At 40.5% G+C, this 17,869-nt stretch overlaps 1 protein-coding gene across 2 annotated transcripts; it reads left to right on the top strand.

Moving 5' to 3' along the window:
* The first annotated feature begins 5,882 nt into the window (after positions 1 to 5,882).
* On the top strand, positions 5,883 to 15,805 carry MANSC4 (MANSC domain containing 4). 2 transcript variants are annotated; one of them, XM_034784529.1, is made up of 4 exons: positions 5,883 to 5,991; positions 7,616 to 8,818; positions 14,275 to 14,409; positions 14,744 to 15,805. In XM_034784529.1, exons 2-4 carry the CDS (start codon positions 8,590 to 8,592, stop codon positions 15,421 to 15,423), a joined length of 1,044 nt encoding a protein of 347 aa, XP_034640420.1. In that variant the 5' UTR covers positions 5,883 to 5,991; positions 7,616 to 8,589; the 3' UTR covers positions 15,424 to 15,805. The 2 variants fall into 2 exon arrangements, with proteins under 2 accessions (XP_034640420.1, XP_034640410.1); XM_034784519.1 differs by lacking the exon at positions 5,883 to 5,991 and having other exon boundaries at positions 5,999 to 8,818.
* Positions 15,806 to 17,869: the final 2,064 nt, after the last annotated feature.

Below are 17,869 nucleotides of genomic sequence, written 5' to 3'. Positions count from 1 at the left end.
TTGGGCTCTGTGCAGCCGAGCCGGACACGTGGCTGAGCTCCCCAGCACAACAAAACCCGGTCCCTGGCCCTGCACAACAAAACCCGGTCTGGCCCTGCACAGTGCTGCTGGACTGGGCTGCAAGGGAGCTGCCGGCTCAGAATGCAGGGCGGATCCGGCTCCTCTACAGCTGCTCCAGAGTCCAGCCCGGGACTTCCCTGCAGCCCTCCCAGCCGCTCGCTCTGTTCTGCCCTGGGGAAATCCCGGACATTGTGAGTGCTTTACAAATTCCCCCCGACGCTATTTTTAGCACACAAAAGGAGGACATGTCCGGGTAAATCCAGACGAATGGTAACCCTAATATTGGGTAAACCAATTGTGTCAGTTCTGCTGGTGCGGGAAAACTTCCCCTCCCCCCCGCCGCCACAGGCTCTCTCGAGTAATTGAATAGTCATGCCCCATACACAATAGCAACAAAACATAAGCCTAAACCATTTCAGAACATGGCAAATTACAATGTGGAGGGCCTTGCAACAGTGCTAGCTAATTACTAACCCTCCCAAACTCTGCTTGAAATCAAGGGGAGCTGCAGTGCTCAGCACTTCAGAGAAATCATGCTCCAAGGAAATGGGGGCTCGCTGGTGTGACTGTTCTTGGGATACCCATACTGAGAGTCACCTAGTTACCCAATAAATTTGTTAGTCTCTAAGGTGCCACAAGTACTCCTTTTTGCTAGTTACCCACTGACTCCAGCATGAGGGAGTCTTCCCTGGTTTAGTATTGCGCAAGGCTAAACAATTAAGCCTTGCACTGTATCACCAGCTAAAAAGGGTGGAGTGACAACTCCCGCCTGCCCAAATGGGCCATCACACAGAGACATGATCCTCTGGTGACTAATTTTTACTCCATGTCCTTAAATATGCTTTGAATATAAATACATTTTCCCTTAAATATTACATACCTCTCACAATGATTATGAATCTTGACAAGTTACAAGCTTTCTGTAGATACCTTACACATTACTATTTATGGCTAAATATCCTGTATGACATGTGCGTGGTGCAGTGAGTTTGCAAACAACTCTTACCTCGGACCTGACAAAGAACAGGGGACCCTTTCCCAAGGGGTATCTGTGTCACAACTGTATTTTAATAGTAGTGTGCAGCCGTTTGACAGCTGCTGCCTTGGCCAACATGCTCATGACTGAATCAGGGACCTCCAGAGCTAAAAACATCAGTCTCTACAGCAGGGGCAGGCAAACTTTTTGGCCTGAGGGCCACATCCGGTTTCCAAAATTGCATGGAGGGCTGGTTACGGGAGGCTGTGCCTCCCCAAACAGCCAGGCATGGCCTGCCCCCCCTCTCGTCCCCTGTTGCCTCCCCCCCAGGACTCCTGCCCCATCTACCCCCCCACCCCCATTCCCTGTCCCCTGGGACTCCTGCCCCATCCAACCCACCTGTTCTCTGTCCCCTGACAGCCCCCGGACCCTCCACTGCCCCATCCAACCCCCTCTCTCCTTCCTGACTGCCCCCCCCCCGCGACCCCTGCCCCCATTCAACCCCCCTGTTCCCTGCCCTCTGACCATCCTGACCCCTATCCACGCCCCTGCCCCCCGACCACCACCCCAAACTCCCCTGCCCTGTATCCAACCCCCCTGGCCCCCTTACTGCACTGTCTGGAGCGCTGGTGACAATACAGCCGCGCCACCCAGAGCAGCAGGACAGGCAGCTGCGCCGCTCGGCTGGAGCCAGCCACGCCACTGTGCAGCACAGAGCACCAGGTCAGGCCGCATCTCTGCGGCTGCGCTACCCCAGGAGCTCGCCGCCCAGAGCATTGCGCTGGTGGCAGGGCGAGGTGAGGCTGCATGGGAGGGGGAACAGCTGGGCAGGGGCCGGAGCCAAGCCTCCCAGGGCAGGAGCTCAGGGGCCGGGCAAGAGGGTCCCGCGGGCCGTAGTTTGCCCACCTCTGCTCTACAGCTTAAGCGGCAGCCTGTATAGCTGAGAACGGTAACATAGTGACATCCTCTGTGGACTGGGTTCAGAGGGGGACGTAACACACACTGTGATGAGTGCGTTACATACTTTTATCTGGGAGCCCAAAGGCAGAGGAAGTTTGTCCCAAGCATCTGAGGCCCATGCTGCTTTGAATCCCAGACAAGTCCTCACTCAGGGGCCAGGTCAGCTATCATCTTGGCTAACAGCAGGCACTGAACCAGGGCTCTCCAGAGCTGAAAACATAAGCCTCTACAGTGTGAGTTGAAGAGTCAGTCTCTGTAGCTGGGGGCTGTAACAAACTCACACCACCTCTTTGGAATGAGCACAGAGGGGGACACATGACACCCACTGACGAAGGGGGTTACAAGTGGCAGTTTGAGGACTCACATGAGATCAAGGCTCTACTGTACTAGATGCTGGACAAGCACACAGTAAGAGATAGTCACTCTAAAGGGCTTAAAATCTAAACGGACACAACATACAAAGGGTGTGAAGGAAAAGTATAATTATTCCCATTTTGCAGATGAGGCGCTGAGGCACAAAAGAGACTAAGCGATTTACCCAAGATCATGCATTAAATCTGTGGCAGAGCAGAGAAATGAACCCAGATCTCCTGGGTACCAATCCAGTGCCCTAACCACAAGGAAACATTGACATATTTTTTTAAATAAACCTTGGATCTTGGCAATCTGAACACAACAGCACCGTGCTAGTACGTGTGAACCAGAAAGTGAATTATTATAAACAGAATGTAAATCTTGCCAGTCTAATATCACTGCCTAAGGTAAAGGCAATGTAAAAAATATACAAGCAACACACATGGGTAAAAGTAAATTAGATTTTAAAAGTTCTTTTGATGTTAATAATCTAAGATGTGAGCAGTACTGGGTGAGAGAGAATTCTAAATACATACAATTTTCATAGTGTCTCCACCATAAAAAGTTAGAGCTACATTCTTCCCTAGTATAATTCTACTGCCAGTAATTCCTAGGGAGGAATTAGACCCAATGATTTAAAGTCTGTTGGAAATGATGAGTCAAATGCTGCCCCTGCTTAGCATTTTGCTTGTCATCTGATACAAAACAGGCATTTCTGGAACATAGGATGCACACTTCAGTATTTCAGCCTTAAAAAGATCAGAATTGCAAAAGGCCATGTCTTTTCTGAGAGAAGCCGAGTGGAGCAGATTTTATTTCAACTACAGGCTTTATGGTTCTTGAAGGATGGGCTGCTAAACAAGGATAATCCCCTCCTCAAATTCCCAGCCAAACAAAGTGCTTCTTACAAAGTTCTCTAAACATTATGTTAGTCAAAAAACACATTTTTAAGCAGTCGGTTACATTTCATTCCCATTATTTTCAGCTTATTTTATCTGCCTTTTGATAGGCCATTTAATATGTTCTTTGGCCTGCAATGAAATTTGTTGTATAGCACACGCTTGAAAAGAATGCGACAGGGAAGACCAACACATTGACTTTCTTATTTGTTACCAAGCACTTGACCCCATCTTTGCTTCATTCTTTATTTGTACTTATTAGTGTTCTCAGGTGGCTGTTTCTGAAGGCAAAAACATGCCAACTGTTCTTGTCTTGGTAGGTATTCTCCATGGATCATGAGAATGTTCAGTCACTGGAGAGTAGAAAGGAAGCATGTGTGCTTGAATCACGGCCTTGACTCTCAATCTGTGGAGTATATTATGCAAAAGACTGCAGTTTGTGACTGATTCAGGTGAAAAGTGTTTCCTAACAAATTCGGAATTGGGATCAGGCAGGTAGAGCACTGTCTCGGTCTGCTCCTGCATAGGGAATCGCATGTTAGGAGGCACTTTTGTTTAGTGGCAGTCACAGATACATCCCAGGCTGGGCTGGAGTTCTCTTGCTTGGTCTATAGCTCTGTCTAGACTAGGATAAATGGTGTGGTTTAAAAACAGGATGGTTAACACATTTTAAAGTCTTAGTGTAGACAGGGCAAGTTGTGTTTCAGTACATGATAACTGGAGAAGGGAGATATTCAGTAAACTAGCTGAACTGTGTGCAACTTTCTGAGGAATGTGGTTGCAGGTTTTGTGATGAAAGTTCTAGGTTCTGATATAAACTCCAGTGTATTCATTAGTAGATTTGCTAAAGTCTTTGCCCCCATACAATGAATTTAGGCTCAGTTTAAAGTGAATCTAGACAGATTTACAGTTTCACATGTGAAGCTGGTTATGCATCGTTTTAACACAAAACCAGTTAAGACTCAATGGGATTCGATTTCAAGGTTTGTCAGGGTTCATTTGACTCTCAAACTCAGAGAGACTCTCAGGGTGTGCAAATCTCCCCTCCTCCCTCCCACAATTGGAACAATGCTAAAGGAAAGGTTCACAGGAAACCCCATAAACAGAAATTTGAGCATTTCACCTCATTCTACTATTTAGCTGAGATGGGTCTGAACCAAAACCCTGGAGTCTGATCACCCCAAACCTTGAAGAAGTTTGAATCCAGATCCAAGATTTGTGACTGAATAGTCTCTCTATGCTGGGCTGAACCCAAACCTGTGTGTACTAACACCTTCACAGAAAGCTAGGTTAAAAAATTTTCAACTGAAGAGTTTTCCATCGATAGATGCAGTTTCATCAAAATCAAAATGTTTCACACGAATGTGTTGATTTCAATGACATTTTTAATGGGAAAAAAGTCTAAATGGTTCATTTAGATAAGGTAAAATGTTTTGTTTCAACCTTCTGGTTTTAATTAATTAAGTTTTAACTTTTATAATATATTAAATATAGAACAAAGCATTTCAACATTATTGAAAAAATACATTTCAACAGTGTCAATGATACAATTAAAAATTATTGAAACAAAATGATTCAGCTGTCCTGAATTTAAATTATTTTGGAACTTTTGTTTCACAGGAAGCTTTGAAAGGTTAGCTTTTTATTCCAATTCAGAACAACAAAACAAAACTCAAACCCACCAAAAAACCAGCAAAGGTAGATTTTGCTGTGAAATTGAAATTCCAATTTTTGACCAGCTCTCCCTCCAAACTTTGAGGAAGTTTAGTTCTGAGCTTTACAACTTGGGCTCCTCTCTACTATTTAAGGACATAGTTAACTCACTTCAACGCTAGTATATGTTTCAGCTCCATAAACTTACAGAAGACCTGGCAACAAATTAAGTGTCAATGTCACTGTTGCACTAAGGGAAAGCAAAGACAAACACATTCCAGAGCAATGAGATAAAAGTTTTTGTCTAACACAGATCCTGCAAGCAGACCACTGGGCCATTGTCTTCCCCAGGGCTCCAGATGGCTATAAGGGTCTATCCACACAGACCTGATTGTAGGATTGACGTATTTACTTTATTATTCTCATTTGCAAATGCATTCTTATTTCACACATTTCACAATTGATGCCAGACCACCACACTTTAGATTCAAACAAACAAACAGCTACATCAGCATGTGGAACTCTAATAGTAGCAAAGAAAGAACAGGAGTACTTGTGGCACCTTAGAGACTAACAAATTTCGTGGCCTTATGCTCAAATAAATTTGTTAGTCTCTAAGCTGCCACAAGTACTCCTGTTCTTTTTGCGGATACAGACTAACACAGCTGCTACTCTGAAAAGTAGCAAAGAAGTTTATTTTCCTTGGGTTTGGCATAAAAAGAGTTAATGCATGAGAGCCATCTTCTCTAGGAAGCTTTTGGGTTGTGCCATTATCCCTGCATGCAGGTAGAAAACTTCAGGTAGCGATTTCCATTTATAACAGGTATTCCTACAAAGAACATTCTCCCCCTTTGTTGTTGCTATGTTTACAAATCTCTCTGCACAGCAGGATTATAGAGGGCCATAATCTCAAAGAAAATAAACAATTGCCAATTTGTTTCCTAAGAGTAAATCTTAGAAGAAAGATCTATGAAATACTATTGAAAACAGGAGGATCGGATCTGACACTGACCAGGCTTCTCTTTGCTCACAGAAAACAGCCCTACATCCCTCCCCCTGGAGCACATGGAACAACCAGACTTTCTGCAGGTAAGACACTGATATCTGCTTCTTGTGAGATTTTGGGGATATCCATATTCATTTATAATTTAGAAATGTATTCATGCATCTCCCCGTAGCAGAGTCATTATTAATGATGCAAAAAGTGGTAACGAAGCTGCAATTTAATAGGCAAGTAAAGTGTTTGATTTGTTGGGAATTGTCCAGAGTAGCTTTAGATACTTTGGATGGTAAAATCCATTTACATTTCTTTAAAGGAAAAAAAAAAAGGTGAGGATTCCTTGCAACTATTCTTGCTTTATTTATCCAGAATGGGGAAGGAGAGAGGAATTAAAATTAATGCCAAGGAAAATGGATGCTATTACAGTAGCCTGAAAGGAGCATACTGCAGAAATGCAGAAAAATTATACAAAGGTAATGAGATGAAAAAACTGAGGCAACACCTATACTTTACCAGGTTGAAAAGGTATTGAAAGTGCACATTGAAATTGAATATTTGTATGCAGAAAGCTACTTGTTACACACGTGGGGCCCAATCCAGCAAACACTTATTGTTCTCATGAGTAGTCTGCTTTGGACCTGTGCTCTGTATAGCATTTAGTTACAGGCTGAACAAAAGTGATAGTACTTCAGCATTTGTCACCTTATTGAAAATGTGATGCATGAAAATTAGTCATTACCAGGTCTGAGTGATATTTCAACCTCCAGACATGTTTAGACCCCAGCCATGAATCTTGTAATGTTACTATAACTATAACTGTGATGGGCCTAATTCTGACTCTCTTCCTGATGTGGAGAAGCACCTTATTCTACAACTAGCCCTATTTATTTAAATTGAGAGTAAGGTTCTATTCATTGTAATGAGGGAAGAATATGAATGATTTGTTTTGAACCCAGTTCATCCCACTTGCTGCATTCTTCCTCAAATGGTTCAGAAAATTGTAAGTTTCCCCTTCATGAAGAAAACAGCAGTGGGGAAAAAATAGGACTCAATAATTGTACATGCCAGTCCTATAAAACAAAACAGGCTCAAAATTCACAATAAAATGCTGGAGGGAATGCCATGGTAGCAGGATATTCTCCACTTCTGGGATTGTCCAAAATCAAGAGACATCTGGCTAAAACTGGAAAATTGGTGCAAGAGTTATTTCAGAGTATATACTCCCAACACTGAATATTATGGGGTTAGGTAAATGATTAAGTTAGGATGTACAAAAAATTGAGCACACACAGATCTCTGTTTGGAATCCTTGTGACTGTAGCTAATAAAGGTATTCAGTAATTATGGCTCCCGTCCTGCCATTGGATTCATGTGAGTGGACCTGTGCTAAGCCCCGTTAACTTCAAAGGAGCTCTGTACAGACATAAGGGTGCACCTGCACTGATCTACTTGCAAGATCAAAGCCCGATGTTGCGAAGAATACCCAACATCAATATGTAGTTCACAAGAAAAATTCAGTTATGTGCATATAACTTGGATGTTTTTAGGTGCAACCAGAGGAATTTTCTTGATGCTATCGTTGCTGAAAAAAAATCGCATCCTCTTACAAGATACATATTAATAGAAAATTATTGCTTTTCTACTGACATCCTTCAAATCTGCACATACAGTCTGCTGATTATAAACTAACTGGTGTACTGTAACATCTTTAAGCTTTTTAACAGGGCTGACACACACACACACGGCAATCACGGAGCAGAGCAGATGATGTTTGCAGGGCAGGTATGTGAAGAACTGCACTGACTCCAGCTGCTCCCTGTTACAATGTGAGCATGTATAATGTCAGACCTTCTACAAGATCAAGCACAAGCAGAAAAATCCATACAAACTGAATTCTTAGTCTTGTGGAGACGGAAAAGACAAATTAACTATTTAGTCCATCGGATTATACGTGCCGGCTGCACCCTCCTCCAGTCATTGCCAATTGTTATGGGATCTAAACAAATAAAATAAAATGCTTTTTGAAGAAATGAAGGGGGTGAGAACTTTCCATATTTGGTTGCTATGCAGCAGAAATAATTTAAATACTTAAGCTAGCTAATAAGGAAAGGAAATATACGTGTGGCCACCAGTTCATTCAAAAGTATCAGGAGACTAAACCAATCCCTTTTTTCTGTGCTAAGTGTAATAATGAACCTGAACCAGGTGGGAGACCTCTCTGCTCTCAAATTACTGAAATATTTGCTTTTTCCAGAGAGAGAACTGGAGTGATTCTTCTAGGATCACCATTATACTGTATTTATTCACACATTAAAGCTGTCTGCAGTAGTTCGGTTTAGCAGGACAAGCAAGGCTGACTCAGGATCACGTGGTCCAGCTTTTTGAATGATTAAAGGCAGTGTGTATCTGGGGTGCAGAACAACAGAAATTCATGAAAGAGACATTAAGAATTTCAACAGTCTCCCAGGGACTCATCTTGAGAGAAAAGAAAAGAAAAAAAAAAAGCCCAACAACATGTAAGTCAGAAAATGGCTCAGTCAAGCAGGATCATGGGAACAGCTTAAAAGAAACTAGTTCCTTCTCCTGGCAGTGTTGCCACTTCAAGAGATTGTCTCTCAAAATGTTGGCTAGTCCCCAGTGCTTCAGGCTGGAGAACAGGCGCTTACTAAGCCGATCACATTGAGGAGATGTTTCTGTTGGTGGCAGTAGCAGAAGTGCTGTTCGTTCTGGGTTTGGTGTGGAAGTCAGATTCTCTTTGCTCACCCACTACTTTTTACAAAAACTGCTGGATCCGACGCTTCCCGGGTCTTTTGGTTGATCTGGAGGAATCTCAGAAGAGGGGAGCCCAGGTGCTGAAGATTTACACAGAAGTCACAGCCCAGCAGTGCAGCCGGACCTGCTGCCTTCTGAAGAATGGTAAGTGTTTATTATCTGCTTCTGTGTATAGCCTATACAGTCTATATTAAAAATATATATTACCACACATCAAGGAAGTTAATTTTAGGCTGTTTATACATCATTTAATCATTATTCCAAACAGTAAGAATGCAAACATTTGGCTATATTTTGAGGATAGAAAGCAAGGACACATCTGAACTATTTCCCTCCTATCTCCCACTTTATCCTTATAGAAGTGAACTTGACTACTTGAACTCTTTGGAAGAGCAAATTAGAATGGTGACATTCTTAGATAAGACAGAGTAGGCTCTGTCTCTCCTGAACAGTAGAGGAATGATATGTATTTATTTAAAGGTTAATGAAATGGAGGAACTCTAGATTTCCACTACAACACTGGTTTCTTCGGAACAACTTGCCAACAACACTACTGTTTAAGTAAAGGAGACTCACAACATCCTTGGGAGTGATTCTGTCACCAGGAATCAGGCTGACAAGACCATTACTCCCTAAGTAGTACTACTGATTTCAATAGGACTACACTCAAATTAAGTTACTACTAAACCTAAGTAGGGATGGCAGAATCAGGCCTTCTCTTGAGGTAAGTTAACAAGACTGTAAACTCCTTGGGGGCAGGGATCATCTTTTTTGTTCTGTGTTTATAGAGTACCTAGAACAATGGGGACCTGGTCCTGACATTTTACAAATTATGAAACAGACTCAGAGCTGTTATTTGACTTGCCAAAAGACAATATTAGAGGTGGAATTAGAACTCAGGAGCTTCTGATTCTTAGCCTCAAACCACATAATGACTGTACTGCTTCTCTGTACAATTGCAGAAAGCTAAAAATTCTGTTAGGGTTTCTGCATTGGCATTAATAGGGCAGGATGCTTTGTTAGGATATTAGCCTTGAACAGGATGAAATCAGATACTATTGCTATGCAATTTTTCCAGTAAAAGCAAAGCCTTCTAGTTTAAGTTTTGAGGACATTTTGGTTGACCTCCTGGGGATAGTATCAGAGGGGTAGCCGTGTTAGTCTGGATCTGTAATGTCTGGATGCATCCGGCGAAGTGGGCATTCACCCACGAAAGCTTATGTTTTAATACATCTGTTAGTCTTAAAGGTGCCACAGGACTCTCGGTTGCTTTCTACTGGGAATAGGCACCTCTAAGGAAAACTAAGTGCCTGCATCCTCAATTGGGAGGGTTTGGATATCAACAAGAGGCATTTTGGGAGGAGTCAATTTGCTTACAATACAATGACTAAATAATTGGATATAAACGTAGGAAGCTTTTATCCCAGATTAAAAAAAACATTCTATCTACTTTGCTTGCATTTTATATGTCTCACCCAAAAAATTTCCACTAAAAGATATAAAATTTGGACTAGATTTCTGAGAAAGATTGGCAGTGGCACATGGAACATTACAACACAGTCACAGGTTCAAATATGGTTCTGTTATGTTATAAACAAGAGTTTATCTATTGATGGCATTTCAATTAACTGTCTGAAATAAGATTAAAAAACACTTTAGTTCCCAGTAGACAGATCCACCACCAAAACGACCATTACGAACAACCATTACAATTGGCAATCTCATCAAACAGGCAAGGACTGAATGGAAACAGATTCAAAAACAAAAATACCGTTGGTCCATTCAAAACAGAGTTTTATGGACATTGGCAAAAGTGGCACAGGGAAATGTACTCCCTCATTGCCCATGTGGTATGTACTTGCTTTTGTTTCCAGGACTCTCAAAAACAGTAGGTTTAACAAGCATTAAAATTACAAGATGGAAAAAGTTAAAATAATTAGAACAAACTAACTTGAAGTTGCCTGCTAACTCTCTAAGGTAAGGAAAAAACATTACTATAGCCTGTTTTTGCAATATTCGTTGTTTCCCTACCAAAGAATCCTCATCCTTACCAAGAATTATGATTGGAGCAAATTAATTAGTAAGCCCATTCAAACCAGCTTCACTTACTTTAAGCATAAAACAAACAGACATGTTAAAGGGTATCTAGACTCTAATATTCATTCTTTTCAAATGAACGTAGATTTTTTTGTGACCTTCAGTGAAAGAATGTAGTGAAATTTGCATATGCTGAGTAATCTGTAAAAACAATGGCGCTTTTAAAAGAAAAATTTGAGATGAAAACGGATGCCTGCATTGGCTCATGAAAATCTTCCATACATAAGAAGTATGAAAGTAAGATTTTCGGGACATGGTCCTTGATTTGAAATAAAAATGTTCATTTAGCACTCCTATTTGCAGGTATTTTGTGTTCTTAAATAAGACATACTTTAACCAGGAAAACTGCAGAGTATTTGATGCAGAATAGTGCTAAAAGAAACAAGACATGCTATCATCACAGGCCATATTAGTGCTCTTAATAATGTACACCTGCCTCTGAGGGTAAGGATACAGATTGCTACTGTAATTAGTGAAAACTGAGGAGTACAGTTTTATCTGAGGTGTAATTATCAACATGAACAAAAATATAAAGCTTCTAGTTTTCAAACAATGACTCTATACAAAGTTTGTACTCCTAGATTATTAGCATTTGTAAAGTACTTTAGGATCCCTGGATGAAAGATACTGTGTAACTGCAAATATGTTTTGCAAGCGTGCATTGGTTCCAGCTTCCCAAAATACCCCTGGCAATTCGCTTTACCTCTATATACCTGATCTTTCAGTCTTTAATGTCTATTGAGCATAAACTGCCAAGCGTATTGTACATTAACTCCTGTGATGTGGATTACTAATGTCCACTATTGATCAAATATTGTATTAGCCATTATTCTACAACAAATATTTAAAAAGCCATTTTCATCCTGTTTGCTTACTATTATTTATTAAAACTGAAAGAGAAAATGGAAAGGCTTATTGGTGCTGAGAGCAGTTTTCTGTGTAGTCAGTCTTACAAATGGTCAGTGAATCTTAAGTTCTTTTACACATGGAGAAAACAGTTTTCTATATATGACCCATAATGATGCTTAGAGCACTCAGGGAATGGATGAAAATATTTATAGAATGACTGAAGATGGCTCTGTAACACTGTGGTATTTATGCACCAGGTCTGGTATGTGTTTGAGTCTTATTTAAAGACTGGGACAAAACAGTCAGAATTATCTATGAAGCCTGTAGGATTATCCTTCTGTCCTTCACACAGAATGTTTTGTTATTTTCATAAGGACAGTGTTTATACTTCCTTGCACCTGTCTTTTATTAAAGAACAAACCGCAACCTTTTATCAGTCTGACAACTCATTGGAGGCTGATGACAGTTGACTAGAATTAGATATAGACTATGAAGAATGACCTCAGACAAGGAAATCTTGCTAATTATTTTCTGTTTTTGAGACCTGATCATACCTCCCTTTGACAGAATTTTCATTAGCATTTTTAAGATACTCATCTGTTGTTTATTGATTTTTCTGTGTTGGTTCCAACTGCGCAAAGAAAGTTTTGGTTTAAAACTCAAAGTCTGGTCTATTTTTGCTGTAACATGTTATTTGTAATAGAATTGTAATTACTTCATTCAGAAAGCTGGTGTTTTCAGGTTTATCATAAACAAATCAAGTGCATATCCTGAAACTCAGAAGTGGTTTAAAAAAAAAAAAAACCACCCCATCACCTCTCTTTTACAGTACTAACTTTGCTTGTCTATATTGATGAGCCTATTTCCAAGTAGTATTTTGATTGTGTTATTCTGATGTAGTATGTAGGCTACTAAATGAAAAAAATAAAATGAGAGAAAAGATTAAAAGGCTGGTTTTGGTATATTTCAACAAATATCTTCCTCTTTTTCCACTGTAGATAACTGAAAATACTTTGAGTGTGTAAATACATGGGGGGGAGAGGAGCTGTGATTTTTCCATGATTATCCATGGAAATGGTATTAACAAAATTATTCCAAAAGGTAGTTCCCTGTTGGACAAAACACTAGGGTGATTGTTGATATAAACATCACAATAATGTAACACATTTATTACATGCTGTTTGTTTCTGAATTATTCTGTATGGATTCAGTATAATGTTTTGTTTTTGCTGTAAAGGACATACATGCACTGTAATTAAAATCAGATTCTTTTACATCAAAAACTACAGAATCATTCCAGAAATGTTTTTGTATCAAGTGCTCAGCTCTATTGATACACATGTGTTCTAAGCAGAGCTATGCTGACACATACCATAAGCATCTAATCTGGAAAGCACACTACAAAAACAAATGGTCCAATTCAAATTCAAAAATATGGTCAGCATTTTCTCATATGCTCTGCTAACAGTGAGAATTAGTACCAGAAGATACCCCTTTTAATTTCAGTCATAGCTTCTTTGCTATAGACTCTGGGCATGGGCCCTGAATGCAAGTAGCCCTGTTTAGCTCAGTTTAGTTTAGTTTAGTTTGTGGCAGGGGAAGAGGAGATGAGGTAAACAAAAGCTAGCAGTAATCTTACTGATGGTACCAAAAAGAGTAAATCAATGCAGTGAAGGAGAATTAGCTTTGGACTAGATGTTTTGCTTTTGAACCCATTATAAGATATTCTCACAGGAAATCCTGCCAGTGTTCTGAACTGCATCTGACTAATTTAATTGAAAGTATTTTAGCATTAGTATTAGACGAGTACATGGGGCAAAATTTTCAGAAATGGCTAAATTACTTAAAAGCTTAAGTTTCATTTTCAAAAGTGGCTTTGGTACTTAGAAGCCTAAGTCTCAAAGCAATGGGATTTGTGCTGCTAAGACATCTAGGTATTTTTTATTATTTTATCCATGGACTTCTGTTTTTTGGCAGATAGATCTGAAATCCAAATTATAGTGCATCAGACCTGAAATTGTATAGCCTTAACAGATACACTTATTGTTTACCTCCCCTCCCCCCCCCCCAAAACCCCAACAACCAACCAAACAAAAAACTGATGGTGGCTGGTTTAGGGGATTGTTAAGGGGGTAGGCCTCATGCTTGAATGCAGTCTACCTCAGGAGTGACCAGAAGCAATTGCTATCTGACAGCTTTTTAATAATCTGTGTGAAATGAGTAGGTGGTCTCAGACCAGTTCCTAATGGACAGTCATCCATGTCACAACAGCTACCATCTCAAAGTCACCCTTGCTGGCAGCTTTAGAGGTCCAGAACCATCTGTAGATGTGGACAGTCCTCCAGAACAAGGTTGAGACACAATGGAAGGAGCTGTGTGAAGCTGGACTGTGGCATACCTGTTGTTCTGTGAACCAAGAGAATGCTTTTTCTCTGCCCACTTACCCAATTGTAAAATGAGAATTAAAAATACTTATAGTACTTACCACACAGGGTGCTGTGAGGCTTAATGAAAGTTTGTAAAGTGTTATGGTTTAAAAGTTCTATGTAACTGTCCATTATTATAACTTTCAATGTTAAGCAATAGAAATGAAAGGCAATGTGCCTGGGTCATCATGTCCACTCAAACTCTGTTTTACTCTTTTCTTATTATAGTTTCCTGTAACCTGGCAGTTTTCTACTTTGAAACTATCCATGAGAAAATTAATTGCCTGCACATTTATTGTCCAGCCTTGGAAAGCTGCATATTGAGGGCTAGAACCAATGTCCTTTTGTACAACATCACAACAGGTAACAATGTATTATGCACACACAGGCTGAAACAGGTCAGTGATGGGGTAATTGACTATTGTGTCGGTTTAGTCATTATGTTAAGATGAGGGGTGGACATCACTGTATTTCATTTGAAACACAGGTACACATGATAAAAGTGTCTTGGGGGATTTTTCTTTGTCTACAACAGTTATAAACTAACTTGTAAATTGCATTTACTTACATGTATGTATATGTTTTATTTCCTCTCTTTCATTCAACATTTGAAAGATGAACTGAAAATGCACCAGTATTGCTATGCTTTTCACTTTCAGATGTGTATTTAATGTGTTTTTTTCCCCTTCTTTAACAGGGATTGATCCGGATCTTCTTGTTTTTGAAAAATTGTCTTATAAGGATCCAAATACCCGTTCCTCTTTTAACAAGTGGGAAAGGCAAAACAACTCCAGGACTGCTGATTCAGAAAAATGCCGACACAATAATGTCACACTGAGGTCTCTTCTACTCCAGTCTCCATCTTCTACCACTAGCCAGGGCTTGGTAGCAAATGATAGTCATAGCCACAATGCAAGTGGCTTGGTCCCAAAAACCAAACCAACCACACGTTCATGGGCAAGGTCTCTACCCTTGGATGACCATTTTGCTAAGGAGACGGATTTGACTTCAGAAAGTACAGGTTTGACATCTAATTCAGACAAAAAGATGTCTGTATCCACTAAGATGTTATCTCATGTGCCCAGTCCTGCTCGCCTAAACATCAGTCAGCAGCACTTCAATGAAACCAAAGGATACAGTGGCAGGAACTACACTTCAGATAACGAGGGTCAAAGACCTGCTTGGGTGGCAGTGGATACAGGTGCCTGGTTTGTCCCTCTGGTGCTTTGCGCTTCTTTCATCTTCCTTTGCTGTTGTACTGTTCTTCTGGCAGCTGGGCGCTGCAGAAAGAGGAGAGGGCACTATAAGCCAGTGCAGAGAGGAGAGGGGGGGTCCAGGCAGTACATAAAATATACTCTTGTAAAGGATAGTTTGTAATAGATACTGAAAAAGTAATAAGGAGCTAAATAACCTGCATCACTCATGTTGGTGGAGAAAGAGGCAGCAGCCGTATTTAGTGAAATACCTCTCAGCTTATTTCTTGGGGGTTTCCCTTTGGAGATTTTGAACTATTTTTTGGCAGATGTCTCAGCAGCTTTTGATAAGTGTCGACTAAACATCCTGTTATAATTCTTTTTACTACCCACTGATCCAAAGAGATATAGGGCCAAATTCTAGTCACATCTACATGCTCACAACTTCCACTGAACTCAGAGGTATTTCTACATACCTTTGTTTATAATTTGATCAAGAGTAAAGCTAGAATCCTTTCCTAACCTCTCTGTAGAGACAGTGGGCTTGATTCTCCACTTCCTCTGTGTGTACTCTTTTTTCCCCTGTCTTACTTCGTATAACGTAAAGCAAGTGTAAAATGCAACCATATCAGAAAAGCAGCATTTTACACTTACTTTGTCTAAGTCTTTATGGACACAAAAGATGCAAGGTTATAGAGAAACAGACCTAGTTACTTTTAGATCATTAATATCCTGAACAACATCCATCAGTTTAAAACAGAGGAAATTTAGAGTTTGAAAACACAGTTATCTACTTAACCATCCAGGACAGGATTGTTGCTACTGTGTGTTTTAAAATTATTCTGGAGATGGGACTTCCACAATCTTTTAGGCCTTATTATTTGGAAATATACTTTCATATTTAGCCAATATTTTCCTTTGGCAATTGAGCATGCTGCAACAGGCAATTCCCTTCTAGGAGTCTCTAGCACCATCTTTGGTTCCCCCTCCCATCCTAGATGCCAACCTTTCTTTCACCTCCTCCCAAGCCAATAGCCCTCCAAGTTGGTAATGCTCTCCTATATCTTACAAATGTCAAACACCCTAAAGTCCCTCCCCCTCCACAAGAAAATGAACTGTGTCTCTTGACACTATAGCAAAACACACATTTAACTCTTAATTGTCTCTGGGCTACTGTTTCCATTAAAAGGGCCTCTACTTCTGTTCTCCGAGTAAATCCCAGAGGTTGGATTTTTTGCCTTTCCCCTGGCAAAATGAGGATGAGATGTTTTAGCCAGACATTTGTCATTTTCCATGAAACGCTGCGCTCTTGCACCATCTCATACACATTTCTTGTCCTTATCTGTGTGACTGGGGTCCCAGTGCGGGCCAGCTGTGGTCACTCATATAGGGTGAACTGCAAACAAGGGGGCAGACAATCCCCAAAAAGCTGGTGGATATTCCAATACTTAGGTTTACCAAGCCAGCATAAAGAAGCTGTTTTATTACCTTACTGGTTACTCAGAAGTCAAAAACAAACAAACAAACAAACAAACAAAAAACACAGTTCCCTTAAGCAGGTGTTCCCAAACTTGGTTCGTGGCTTGTTCAGGGTAAGCCCCTGGCAGGCCAAGCCAGGGACCAAGTTTGGGAATCCCTGCCTTAAAGTGATCCAGCCTCAGGCCTCCACCCAGGTACCCAAATCAAATATATGATGAAATAAGATTTTCAGAAATCATCATAAAAGAAAAGGTTCTACCAATCCCAAAGGATTGGACACATTACCTCCCAGGTTAATGAATGTTTCAAACTTACCTAAAGGTACGCTACATCCGATTCTTATTAACTAAACTAAAATTTATTACAAAACAAAAGAGAGTAGGGTTAAAAGATCAATATACATACAGACTGAGTTCAGTTCATTGAGGTTCAGATTCATAGCAGAGATGGTGAGCTTTGTAGCTGCAAAGAGTTTTTTCAGATATAGGTTATAGTCCAATGTCCAAATAGATTCAGGGTGTACCAGCATAACTGGGACCTTAGTCTTACAACTCAAACTTCCCCCGATGAAGCTTAAGCAGCTCTAAGATGACAGAATCAGGACTCAAGGATCTTTTATACAATTTCAAGTCCTCTTTGACGAGTTGGGAGTTCCTCTGGGAACAAATGGTAATTAGGATGACTTGGAAGGAGGTTATCACTGGTACTTAGCTATATGAATTAACATAAGGCAATTTGCTTGTTCTTCCACCATTCACAGATTATTTGCTATACATTTCAAAGAGATGAATACAGAGATATCCTGTGTTTACAATCCATTTAAATGTCAGAATGTTCTTTTGACCTCTGAATTATCAGAGCACACCATAGACAGGGACTGCTGATTACAGTATGACACTACTCATACATATTTAAATACACAAAAACAAACATTATCTCCTCACAGGTCTTTTGAGGGTTATTTATTTTGCAGGATTGCTTGATTTAACCCTTTCTAGCCATGCGTCACAATCTGCAAAGCCCTTCACAGTTTAGCCCCATTCCTTCCCTCCCTCCTCAAGCCATTACCCCCTGCTTCACTCTGCCAGTGAGGCCAGCCTCAATTCTCTCCCCACTTCTTTCACAAGCACCCTTGTGCTTTCTCCCAGGCT

Source organism: Trachemys scripta, chromosome 1 (genome assembly GCF_013100865.1).
Source record: "Trachemys scripta elegans isolate TJP31775 chromosome 1, CAS_Tse_1.0, whole genome shotgun sequence".
NCBI lineage: Eukaryota > Metazoa > Chordata > Testudines > Emydidae > Trachemys > Trachemys scripta.
This window is presented reverse-complemented; position numbering and strand designations above follow the sequence as displayed.

What these genes read in the sequence shown, in the direction of transcription:
- MANSC4 (XM_034784529.1), top strand. Translation starts at nt 8,590, where the DNA reads ATGTTTCTGTTGGTGGCAGTAGCAGAAGTGCTGTTCGTTCTGGGTTTG. An exon ending in CTGCTGCCTTCTGAAGAATG is followed by an intron (nt 8,819 to 14,274) that starts GTAAGTGTTTAT and finishes TTCTTATTATAG; the next exon opens with TTTCCTGTAACCTGGCAGTT. An exon ending in TTTGTACAACATCACAACAG is followed by an intron (nt 14,410 to 14,743) that starts GTAACAATGTAT and finishes CTTCTTTAACAG; the next exon opens with GGATTGATCCGGATCTTCTT.